General features: G+C 40.9%; 1 protein-coding gene across 3 annotated transcripts in view; it reads left to right on the top strand.

Annotated features, from left to right (window-relative positions):
• The window catches only part of arnt2 (aryl-hydrocarbon receptor nuclear translocator 2), a 149872-nt gene that overhangs the window by 84035 nt on the left and 52134 nt on the right, over positions 1-13703 (top strand). For all 3 annotated transcript variants that reach the window (XM_033621951.2, XM_033621959.2, XM_033621943.2), the window contains one exon: positions 8534-8610. In XM_033621951.2, the coding sequence (XP_033477842.1) occupies positions 8534-8610 (77 nt within the window). The remainder of the gene's footprint in view (positions 1-8533; positions 8611-13703) is intronic.

Raw genomic sequence — 13703 nt, 5'->3', positions numbered from 1 at the left:
TGTGCCTTATCAGGGTTAATTAGTGGAATTTCTTGCTTTATCAATGGGGTTGGGACCATCAGTTGTGTTGTGCAAAAGTCAGGTTAATACACAGCCAACAGCCCTATTGGACAACTGTTAAAATTCATATTATGGCAAGAACCAATCAGCTAACTAAAGAAAAACGAGTGGCCATCATTACTTTAACAAATGAAGGTCAGTCAGTCCGGAAAATTGCAAAAACTTTAAATGTGTCCCCAAGTGGAGTCGCAAAAACCATTAAGCGCTACAACGAAACTGGCACACATGAGGACCGACCCAGGAAAGGAAGACCAAGAGTCACCTCTGCTTCTGAGGATAAGTTCATCCGAGTCACCAGCCTCAGAAATGGCAAGTTAACAGCAGCTCAGATCAGAGACCAGATGAATGCCACACAGAGTTCTAGCAGCAGACCCATCTCTAGAACAACTGTTAAGAGGAGACTGCGCCAATCAGGCCTTCATGGTCAAATAGCTGCTAGGAAACCACTGCTAAGGAGAGGCAACAAGCAGAAGAGATTTGTTTGGGCCAAGAAACACAAGGAATGGACATTAGACCAGTGGAAATCTGTGCTTTGGTCTGATGAGTCCAAATTTGAGATCTTTGGTTCCAAGCGCCGTGTCTTTGTGAGACGCAGAAAAGGTGAACGGATGGATTCCACATGCCTGGTTCCCACTGTGAAGCATGGAGGAGGAGGTGTGATGGTGTGGGGGTGTTTTGCTGGTGACACTGTTGGGGATTTATTCAAAATTGAAGGCACACTGAACCAGCATGGCTACCACAGCATCCTGCAGCGACATGCCATCCCATCCGGTTTGCGTTTAGTTGGACGATCATTTATTTTTCAACAGGACAATGACCCCAAACACACCTCCAGGCTGTGTAAGGGCTATTTGACCAAGAAGGAGAGTGATGGAGTGCTGCGGCAGATGACCTGGCCTCCACAGTCACCGGACCTGAACCCAATCCAGATGGTTTGGGGTTAGCTGGACCGCAGAGTGAAGGCAAAGGGGCCAACAAGTGCTAAACACCTCTGGGAACTCCTTCAAGACTGTTGGAAAACCATTTCAGGTGACTACCTCTTGAAGCTCATCGAGACTGCCAAGAGTGTGCAAAGCAGTAATCAGAGCAAAGGGTGGCTATTTTGAAGAAACTAGAATATAAAACATGTTTTCAGTTATTTCACCTTTTTTTGTTAAGTACATAACTCCACGTGTTCATTCATAGTTTTGATACCTTCAGAGAATCTACAATGTAAATAGTCATGAAAATAAAGAAAACGCATTGAATGAGAAGGTGTGTCCAAACTTTTGGCCTGTACTGTATATATATATAATAATAATAATAATGATAATAATAATAATGCATTTTATTTGTTAGGGCGCCTTTCAAGCCACTCAAGGTCGCCTTACAGCAAAGATAAAAAAGCATACAGCATACATATATATATATATATATATGTATATACACTATATATAGCAGGACCAGACAGTATAAGTTGGCGGGTCCTCAAACTGTGCGCTGACAGATGAGTGCCTGTGTTCACAACAACATTAAACTGGTCACTGGCTCAGTCCTGCCACATGCTTCAAGAAGTCCACCATCATTTCTGTGGAAGAAAACAAAACCAACCTGCCTGAATGACCACTGCCCAGTGGCTCTCACCTTTGTAGCAATGAAGTGCTTTGAGCAGCTGGTTATGGGTTACATCTGCTCCTCACTAACCAGCACATTGGATCCACTACAGTTTGCCTACAATTCCAAATGATCTACAGTAGGGCTGGGCGATATGACCAAAATCTCATATCACGATATAGGTCATTTCATATCCCGATAACGATACATATCACGATATAGCACATTTTAATCCAATGAATAAAAAGTTCTCTTCGTTTGATTACATTACGCTGAGCTGGGCAACCGACTCATTTTAAAGAAGATGAGAGAAAAAGAGAGAGAGAGAGCGAGCAGTTGTGGTCGAGCAAGCTAGAGAGTGGGTGAAGAGAGGGAGTGCTGGTAGCGAGACAGATTGGGAATCAGATCAATAAAACGTTATTTTCTGATTGTTTCACAGCGGTTATGTTCTAAAGCACAAACACGCCCACACTCCCACACACCTCCCCTTAACACTGAGGCTGTACTCCGCACCACCTGATTTGGTCTGAATATTGTCCACGTCTCGCTGCTTGTCTGCTCTTTCTTAGCGCTGCGGGGCTGAGCCAGCGCAGCAGAGACAGACAGTAGTGGAGTTATATAAACTCGTTATGTTACTGTAAGTGCCGTAAAAGCTTTGTGAATTAAAAAGCCAAGAAGAGCAATTTATCAATGTGATCCGTGCAAAAGATGGAAAGACTCCAAATGACGAAAAATATTGCCGTAAAAAGTGTAATTTGTGATAGACATTTTTCTCTCATCACACGATATATATCGTCATATTGCACAGCCCTAATCTACAGAAGATGCCATAGCACATATCCTCCACACCGCCATATCTCACCTGGAAAAGAAAGGTAGCTATGTGAGATTGCTGTTCATTTACTACAGTTCAGTGTTTAACACCATAGTTCCTTCCAGGCTGATTACAAAGCTCAACGAGCTGGGAATAAAAAACTCACTGTGCATGTGGATTCTTGACTTCCCGACAGGCAGACCCCAGGTGGTGAGAGTGGGCACATACACCTCTTCCACCCTCATCCTTAACACTGGAGCACCCCAGGACTGCGTTTTGAGTCCCCTGCTGTACTCACTGTACACACACGACTGTGTAACCACTTCTGACTCCAACATTGTCATCACGTTTGCTAATAACACAGCTGTGGTGGGCCTGACACTGGTGTCAGGAAAACAGCCTACTCCTAAACATCAGCAAAACTAAGAAGATGATAGTGGACTTTGGGAAGAAGCAGCAAAGGGACTATGCTCCATTTAATATCAACGGGTCCTTGGTAGAGAGGGTGAATAGCTTCAAATACCTTGGTGTCCACAAAACTGAGAGCCTGACCTGGGCACTGCATACTGACTCAGTAGTGAGAAAAGCAAGGCAGAGACTGTTTTACCTGAGACGCCTAAAGAAATCGCGGTATCGCCTCAAATACTGAGGAATTTCTCCTCCTGCACCATTGAGAGCATCCACTGCCTGGTATGGAAGCAGCACTGAACAGGACTGCAAGGCCCTGCAAGGAGTGGTTTGTTCAGCTGAACACACTATAGGTCCTGCTCTACTCTGCATAAAGAGATCCCAACCTCCCGGAAAACTGCCATTTCTTCCTGTTGAGGTCAGGACGAAGGTATTGGTTACACTACGCGGCACCGAGAGACTCGGGAGGAGCTTCTAACCTCAGGACACAAGGATCCTAAATGAAGAGCCTGCGTGATCCTAAACCTAATCCCCATAGACATGTATTTATTATTACACACTTTTCAAATTACGAATTGACGGAACTGAAAATTGCATTTCACTGAAATCAAATTTTTTGATTTCATGAGACAAATTGATTGATTTTTTGATTGAGTGATTGATCGATTGTGCTGCATTCTTGTGTCGGATGTAACAAGGGCTTGGAATTGTTGTTTGATACCATTAAGGTATCAACTGAAATAATCCCGCACCAAGTAGTATCGAAACTTCTTAAGTTAAACAATATCTGCATTAAGTCCTTATGAAGTTGTTCTTTGATTTAACGCAACATGTGATAAGCTCACAAGCGCAGCATCCACAACTTGTCCCCTACAGTCTATGGTGTGGTAAAGTCAAGCATGGTGTAAGTTTGTATAGTTATTTAATACACTGCCTGGCCAAAAAAAAAGTCACCACCAAAAAAAGAGGTCATACACTCTAATATTTCGTTGGACCGCCTTTAGCTTTGATTACGGCACGCATTCGCTGTGGCATTGTTTTGATAAGCTTCTGCAATGTCACAAGATTTATTTCCATCCAGTGTTGCATTAATTTTTCACCAAGATCTTGCATTGATGATGGTAGAGTCTGACCGCTGCGCAAAGCCTTCTCCAGCACATCCCAAAGATTCTCAATGGGGTTAAGGTCTGGACTCTGTGGTGGCCAATCCATGTGTGAAAATGATGTCTCATGCTCCCTGAACCAGTCTTTCACAATTTGAGCCCGATGAATCCTGGCATTGTCATCTTGGAATATGCCCGTGCCATCAGGGAAGAAAAAATCCATTGATGGAATAACCTGGTCATTCAGTATATTCAGGTAGTCAGCTGACCTCATTCTTTGAGCACATACTGTTGCTGAACCTAGACCGACCAACTGCAGCAACCCCAGATCATAACACTGCCCCCACAGGCTGTACAGTAGGCACTAGGCATGATGGGTGCATCACTTCATCTGCCTCTCTTCTTACCCTGATGCGCCCATCACTCTGAAACAGGGTAAATCTGGACTCATCAGACCACATGACCTTCTTCCATTGCTCCAGAGTCCAATCTTTATGCTCCCTAGCAAATTGAAGCCTTTTTTTCCGGTTAGCCTCACTGATTAGTGGTTTTCTTAAGGCTACACAGCTGTTCAGTCCCAATCCCTTGAGTTCCCTTCGCATTGTGCGTGTGGAAATGCTCTTACTTTCACTATTAAACATAGCCCTGAGTTCTACTGTTGTTTTTCTTCGATTTGATGTCACCAAACGTTTAAGTGATCGCCGATCACGATCATTGAGGATTTTTTTCCGGCCACATTTCTTCCTCGAAGACGATGGGTCCCCACTATCCTTCCAGTTTTTAATAATGCGTTGGACAGTTCTTAACCCAATTTTAGTAGTTTCTGCAATCTCCTTAGATGTTTTCTCTGCTTGATGCATGCCAATGATTTGACCCTTCTCAAACAGACTAACATCTTTTCCACGACCACGGGATGTGTCTTTCGACATGGTTGTTTAGGAAATGAGGAGCAACTCATTGCACCAGTTGGGGTTAAATAACTTGTTGCCAGCTGAAAGATAATTGCCCATGCAGTAATTATCCAATAGGAGGCTCGTACCTATTTGCTTAGTCCAGGTGGCGACTTTTTTTTTGGCCAGGCAGTGTAGATTATTGAAGAATTTGAACACTTAAAAAATGTATTTGTATAGGAAGGGTGATGGCATTTTATGCAACTGTAATGCTTCTATTCACATACTGAGTAGAAAAAAAGGCAATCAAATGAAGTACTCTCTCTGTATTGGTATCACTTTAAGGGTACTGGTATTTGTACTGGTATCATAATGTTTTGAAATACCCAGCCCTAGATGTAAATGGTAAATGGACTTGCATTTGCATAGCAAAGCCTTTCTAGTCTTCCAACTACTCGAAGCTCTTTTCTAACTAAATAAATAATGGCTCCGATAAGTCCAAATCCCTATTCCCCACAATCAGTAAGCCCTTAAAGTTTACCGGTGCCTACGGAGTACCAACATCCACTCATCAATGTAAAACATTTTTTCTTACTTTTCCAATAACAAAAATGGCAGACATTTTTAGCAGCATAAAGTCTGCTTCTGCCTCTGCTCACATTGATTTTCCCGGGAGTTTTTTGTCCTCCCTCCAGTGGCCTATCCAGCTTGTGAAGCTGCTCAATAACTAATTCTTCACCACTTACATAAACCTTTATTTAATCAGTTAAGTCCCATTGAGATCAAGATCTCATTTTCAAGAGAGAATAATTATTGTATTTTATTACTCTAATAATTTTTAAAGATAATCTATAATTGACAAATTGGGACCAGAGTATCAAGCTTCAAATGCTGGTCTCTCTCTTCTAGTGGAAAGAGTAGGCCAAGCTATTTTATGAAGGGTGTAAGAGTGGCTATTGTCACATTTACATTAATCACATTAAAAAAGTATTGCTTCCACAATCAAAAAACTTTGGTCTACATGATCAATGGAAACAAGACTTGTCTTTCTATATAAGTTTCATCCTTTATTTTTGTGTTCGAGCATCAATATGTGGTTTAAAGGTGAATTAATCATTAGTCTAGATGCCTAAATATTTATAATGTGGAACTCTGTCAGTGACTGTGCCATTTAAAGTGCAGATTTGGAGAGCACTGTGGTGAATTTCTTTGCATCTTGCACAGCATTGAGAGAAAGCTATAGATCTTCTGTAGCTGATTTTATAGTCATCCCAACAGCATAAATAGTCCATCAAGGTGGACATTACAGGTATGCAAAGACAAGACTACATCATTTATACAAATAGTGGATAGGACTGGTTCTAAGATTTAACCTTGTGGGACACCCTTTTGTTATTGACTCTGATCTAACATTACCCCGTTCATACACACTGCTGTCTGCTAGAGGGGTTATTGCTGAACCTCCTACTGACTTGACGATCATTTCCAATACTAGATAATCTTTGCAGGAGGGGGGAATGATCAACTGTATCAAATGCTTTTGATAAATGTAAGAGTAGCACAGTGCTTCCTATCATCTACAGCTGACACAATTTCATTTAAAGTTAGGCTAGTAGGTGAGATGGTGCTATGATATGCTCTGACGCAGGATTGGTGTGGGTTTAATACAGAATATCTGGTTAAGAATGACTTGAGTTGATTGTTTACTAATGATTAAATATCACCATATGTCATGTATTGAGAAGACATGTTGATTTAAAACAGTCTAGATAGCAGTACCTATCTTATCTGTAGTCGCCACCATTGTTGACGACATATTGCTTGATCCACGATCTGGACCAAGGCAAGATTAAACATGTATCTGACAAATTGAAATAACAGCTGTAGTATACTAAATGTAACCTCCCTTATTTTGCATGGGCTGCTTGATTAAAAATATTGAACTGCAGGTTTTGATTCAAAACTATAAAACTGATAAGCTTATGAGGTACGGCCTCCCAAACTAAACTACAGTCTACAGTGTTTCAGTTTGTGTCCACCTCAGATTGCACTCAAATCTACATGTTTCACCTGTGATAGTCTGCATTATCCAACACTTTGCTGAAGTTGAGAAGTCCCCTTCTGTCATCTCTAAATAGACTAATGACTGATGACCTCACATCAAAGAATAAAATTTGATGAAACCAGGCATAAAACCATACATCTGTACCAGGAAAAGGTAATAAAATTCTGGAAAGTTAATAACATAGAAGCAATTTGGAGCAATTGTTGACCTTTCTATGAGGTTACAGTGAGACAGCATATACAATGAACACCTATTAAACTACACATTTAGGATTTTTAAGGAGCTTTGACTCCTTTTCTTTGAATCTTCTTCACTGCCTTTTGCTGGCATGAAACCATATGTGTATATCTATATCTTTTGTTTTTTACCGATGGATTTCCAGATTGCTATGTAAGAGCTGAGCATACAAGTGCAGCTCATCAGACTGATGTCAGCTGGCAACCACATTTCAAAAGCCAGTAAAGCACTATTTACGATTACGCAAATCACCACAGACCTGCTGATAAAACTAAAATTGAAGTTAACTACAGCGCTTGGTAAGTGACAACTGACGAGTCAACATTGGGTAGACTTGGTTCTAAGGGATGTCCTTAGGTTGGCATGTTGTGACCAGTCCTATGCCTTACCGTCATGGGGAAGACTAGTTTCACACATACAGGACCTGTATGAATCAAAGAAAGCAACTAAAGTGGAACTGCACTTTCTTACCTGGAACAGTGTGATCCTCTCAAAAAACAAACAAACACTGTATTTGACAGAATAAGCACTTTCAAGTTGTGCCTAGACATGGTTTCAAGACCACACTGTTGTAGCAGTGCAGCACTGACTTGAAAGAAATAAACCTAAAAGTCAAGATAATTAGGTCAATTTCTTTGCATTAAATTGATTCCCAATCAAGCATCAACTCTCTATGTAGAGCCTTACAGTTGAGGGCAGTGCAACTGCCATACCAGGTAGGATATTCTCCATGGTGCACCTGTCGAAGTTGCAGTGAATACTGAAGTTAATGTTGAACCCTCTCAGCCAGTGGAGGGAGAGGAGCTGCTGTCTTGCAGTGGTGGTGATGTTGTCAGTGTGGTGAATTCAGGTCAGGTCCTCACTGATGTGAACCCATAAGGTACCTGAAGCTGCTGACTCTCTCCACAGAGGAACCTGAAGCTATTGACTCTCTACATAGAGGCACCTGAAACTGCCTACTTACTGCTGCTTTCTATGTATTTGCTTATTTTTGCTTGTTTTTTCTCTTCTTTTTTTCTGATTAATTTATTCTTTATCTTTCAAATGCAATTTTAATGTTTTTTGTAATGTTTATTATTAAAAGTATTTCTTTACACCTTAAAAAGCACTTTGAATAGCCTTGTGTCTGAATGGTGCTGTATTAAGAAACTTGCCTTGCAGTTGGAGGCTTAATGGTGAATACCTGATTCATAAATCATTGTAGAGGAGCAGTGGCCATGTCAGCCAGTAGATTACCTCTCACTGATGCAAAGTGCAAATAGCAAATGGAAAATGAAGTGGTCACACTTTATGAGAAATGTCTGTTTGCCTCTTTGTTTAACAAATTTCTCTCACTTCCTCTCTCTTTCTGGTTTTTCCTCAGGCATGACTATACCAGAAGAAGACACAGAGGCAGGTCAGACTGGAAAATACTGCCTAGTGGCCATTGGAAGACTGCAGGTGTGTGTGTGTGTGTGTGTGTGTGTGTGTGTGTGTGTGTGTGTGTGTGTGTGTGTGTATTGGGGGGATGCTTTACCTGAAATTTGAAAAATGTGAAGGGAGGTTTAGTGGATCATTGCAGAGGAGCAGATGAACTTTGTCCTTTTTTCCCCATTTCTTTCCAGTATCTCTTTGCTTTCTCCTTGCTTTTCACATCACTGACATTCTTCTCAAAAATTCCCATCTTTTGAGGATGGTACCCTGGTGGCCTCAGGTTATGAGCCAAGTACAATCAAGAGCTGCAACATCCCTGCTTTCAGTCCGGCCGAGGACTTATGTTGCAGGTCCTTACCCATCTCACTCTCTCTCTCTCTCTTCATTCTTTGTCATTTCAGCTATAAAAATATATTGTCCAAAAATAATGACAAAAAAAATCCCAGAGGATCCAGGAAATACAATTTAGTTCCTCTACAGTTGTTCGTGGCGCCAAAACAAGTCCATGCTCAAGGGGGAGTTTTGCACAGACTGACTGTAGCTGATTTGTTAAACTTGTGTACAGCTAAAGTCACAAATTATGGAATTACAAGGTGTCACCATCTGTTATCTAATAAGATTATCATCCATTTTTTGCAGCAGTAAAATGTATCTAGTGGACTGAAAAAGCAATTGATTAGATTATTCTAGTAGGCTACCTAAAGTTTAACTTGTATTTGTAATATTACGAGCTATGATTCATGAATACTCACTGTCAGTGTGGTTAATTTAAGCATACATTTTACCACTGCACATTCCTGTTACATTTTGTGTAGTCATGCAACTACTGATTTATATCACTTACGTTATATTTTACTTATATTATATTATATGCTTTATTTTAACTTTTATTTAACCTTTATTTTAACAGGGTAGGTCCACTGAGAGCGGGCTCTCTTTTTCAAGGACGCCCTGTAGCAAACAGAGCTCAAAACACAGAAATTACAAAAAACAAAACAAAAACAAAAAAACAGCAATGCAATACAGTAAATACACAGGTATGAAGACAAGGTAATAAAAAATTAAGACATAATAGTAAACAGACTAAATGAAGCAAGAACAAGTCTGTGCATCCAGTACTGTGGTGTGAAGTAGAGTTTTGAAAGCCTCAAGTGAGATGAATCTATCAACTTTCAATGAGTACTGTAATTTGTTCCATCGGTATGGGGCATAGAAGGAGAAGGCAGTTTTTCCTAATTCTGTATTTGTGTAAGGGAGGTGGAGTCTGATATGGGACTGAGAGCGGGTATGGAGACCTGTAGAGCGGAAATTTAAGTGAAGTTAAATACGGAGGGAGCATTCCAAGTAGTGCTTTATAGATAGTAGTATAGTAAACAGTGCTGTTCTCTGCGGGTGGTGAGAGATGGCCAGCCCACCTTGCTATAAAAAGTGCAGTGATGTGTTGAATATGGGTCCCTGGTGATAAAGCGCAGGACACTATGAAAGATAGCATCTAGGGGTTTCAGAGTTGAGGCTGAAGCATGCATATATATTACATCACTGAAATCAAGAACAGACATTACAGAGGCATGTGCAATAATCTTCTTACTATGTGATGACAGACAATACCTATTTCTATATGAAAAACCAATTCTAGACCTGAGTTTCTTGATAAGGAGATCCACGTGATTACGAAAGGAAAGCTTGGAGTCCAGCCAAATGCCCAAGTATTTGTAAGTGTTGACAGTTTCAATGAGTTGACCATGTAATGTGTGGATTTATTTTTTCGTTGAACCTTGTGAACAACATACATTTAGTTTTGCCAGAGTTCAATACAAGTTCATGTGCTATAAGAGACAATTGGAAATGGTTGAAGGCAGATTGTAAGTTATCAGCAGCTGATTTAAGAGTGGGGGCAATGCTGTATAAGATAGTATCATCTGCATAATAGTGGACATTGCAGGTTGGGGAGGGGGGAACGATATTATTGACATAGAGAGAAAATAGAAGAGGGCCAAGAATAAATCCTTGTGGAACACCCTTGTGCAATACAAGAGAGTTGGATCTAGCTCCATCTGCAGAAACTGCTTGCGTTCTCCCGGTGAGATAGTTGGAGAACTAGTTGAGAGAGAGGCTATCAAGGCTGATGGACGAGAGTTTGTTTAACAGGATGTTATGGTCTACAGTGTCAAAGGCTTTTGACAAGTCAATAAAGAGAGCTGCACAGTGCTGGTGAGAGTCCATGCCATTTATGATTTTATTAATGACAAGTGCTGTAGCTGTGGTAGTGCTGTGACCTGGTCTGAAACCTGACTGTTGTGGTTGAAGGATGCTGTTTGATTCCAAGAAAGCCAGCAGTTGAAAATTTACAAGGGATTCTAGAACTTTGGCCAAGCAGCAAAGCTTTGATATTGGGGGATAATTATCTAAAGTATTAGCATTACCGCCTTTGAATAATGGAACAACCTGTGCGGCTTTCCACACGGGGGATTTTACCAGATAAAAATGTTAGATTAAAGATGTGCGTAAGAGGTGTAGCAATTAAGCGGGCACTCAGGTGCAGGAGATATGGGTCAAGGTCATCTTCACCTTTAGATTTCTTGGGGTCAAGGTGAGTAAGTGCTTTCATTACCTCAGCATGGCTTACAGGTCTCAGCATAAAGACTGCTGTTGGATTGGATGCATTTACGGTTACTGGATCTGGGGCAGAAACAACTGAGTCCATATTATTGTCAAACAAGTGACCAGAGGCTATGAAGTGGAGGTTAAAGACATCGCACATGTCTGATTTATTTGGAATGTAGGTATTACCACTAATTATTTGTGAGGGGAGAGAGGATCTAGGTGTAGATTTTAGAGATTTTATGGTCTTCCAGAATTTGGCAGCATCACCTTGGCTGGTAGCAAGAGAGGATAAGTAGAAGGTGGACTTAGCCCTCCTAATTGAGCTAATGCATTTGTTACGCAATTTTCTGAAGAGCAACCAATCAGATGGGCTGTTAGAGAGTCTAGCCTTTGACCAGGCCAGATCTCTGAAGCGGAGAGCTTCAGATAGGTCAGCAGAGAACCAGGGATTAGAACTATTTTTAATACAGAAATTCTTATAGGGGGCATGTTTTTCTGTAAGAGAGCTAAAAACACTCGAAAAATACTCAAAAGCCAGCTCAGAGTCAGGAATTAAGTCAACCCTTTTTAGGTCCACATGAGACAGATCATTTATAAACGCCTGCTCATTAAAGTTTTTAAAATTGCGCTTCCTGATGGTGCGTCCCCTGGATATCTGAACTTTGGTCATCCTAACACAGGCAATAGGGCAGTGGTTGCTGATATCCTGGGCGAGATCGCCGCTGCATGGGTATTTCTGTGGCCTGTTAGTCAAAATAAGATCAATCAAAGTGGCTTTAGAGTTATCCTTATTATTTGGCCTAGTGGGGAAAGAGATCAGTTGGGACAGATTTAATTTGAGGCATAACTCTTTTAGCTTAGATGAGCAGGGAGATAACCAATCTAAATCCCTCTAGAATGCCTATCTGCTCTAAACAGATTGAAACCCTTAATGGCTACATCTGAATCTGACACTTTTCCAGAGAGCCAAGACTCTGTGATGACTAAAATGTCAAGGTTTGATTAAGTAGTCAACACATTAATAAAATCAAGTTTCGGCAGCAAACTCCTTATATTTAGATGCAGAAACTTTAGCCCGTTACAAGATCATAATTCATGTATTGACCTGAGTTCACCAAGCTGAGGAGGATCTAATGACTCAGCAGAGCTAGGGACTGGAGGGGCAATGGCTGATAGGTAAGTTATAAAGCGAGAAGAAAGTCTAATTGGAATCAAGTTGAGTGAGTTTCTATAATTAGTAGATAGAGCGAATGATCTGTGGTCTATTTGTTACTCTTACAGGGATGCTCTTGGGTGTAGTGAAACTGCTGCACAGGTAGGGGGAGCTACACGGGGTTACAGCGAGTCAGGCGGTGCATGAGTGGAGGGTCAGTTCAATGTTGGAAGCTAGGAGGCGTGAGCCTTCTAGGTTTGGGTGTAGTTTAGTTTAGTTTATTTAGTTAAACTAGCAAGTGAAGTTGCCAAGTGCTAACAGTTTGCTGATCTGCAAATGCCTGGGAAGTGTGTGTTCAATAATGTATGGTTGTATTGCTATTGAGGCCTACCCATATAAAATGACCTAAATAAAGTCATGGAAATGGGGAACAATATTATGGAAATGTTTTGAAAATTCATTACAGCTGCAAGCAGCAATGAACAGGCCCTCACACCTTTGCGCATATAGGGGGCACTGGTGGGAAACCAGCTGATGCGCCTGTTTGTTTCAGTGAAAGTTGAATCTACATGTAGGAGTGAGACTGTATTTATGGCACAGAGTGAGGGTGCTGAAATGACCTATTGCACGTTTTGTAGCACTTTCTGTGTCCACTATGTTATGCTGGAGCACACACTTATCCCATGTCATGCTGCTGTATATTAGCTGTAGAAGATCTACATGAAATCTAATGATTATTGTCAGGCAGGCTTACTTCCAGTTGCCAGTAGGTGGCGCCATAACAATAAATCCATTTCAGCACCTAGATGTTGTTAGGTGGACACTTTCATCAAGAATGACAAATTTTGGGATGACTGGACAGTATATGTTAAGGTAATGAGGCTTTTTAAGACAAATTTGAGGTGGATTTGGTCAACTTGCTAGGAGGAGTACATTAAAGTATAACATGTCATTTCCTGTTGCCAGTAGGGGGCACAATAACTATAACTAACTATTGGCATGTAGATGTGTTCAGGGCAGGAGTGTCATCAAACATGAAGTTTGGAGCAGATTAGACTGTGGACAGTGGAGTTACAAATCACCTCCTGTTTGGTGGCGAAACATGGAAATTTGATCCATCGCCCCAGTCACACAGTTTAATGAAAAATCAAGCTTTTAACTACTTTTCATGTTGAAGGTCTTTAGATGGTATAGTCAACATTTTAAATCAAACGGATCAAATCTCTAGAAGGAGTTAAAGTATGACCTCTGTAAATGGAAAAAATGCAGAGAAATTGTACAGTAAATTTAAGATAGCTGACTGCCCGTTGGGTATAGGGTATGGCTCCAAGAGACTTATGTGTACGTTCACACATGATATATG

The sequence above is a fragment of the Epinephelus lanceolatus genome, chromosome 2, assembly GCF_041903045.1.
Source record: "Epinephelus lanceolatus isolate andai-2023 chromosome 2, ASM4190304v1, whole genome shotgun sequence".
In the NCBI taxonomy this organism is placed as follows: domain Eukaryota; kingdom Metazoa; phylum Chordata; class Actinopteri; order Perciformes; family Serranidae; genus Epinephelus; species Epinephelus lanceolatus.
This window is presented reverse-complemented; position numbering and strand designations above follow the sequence as displayed.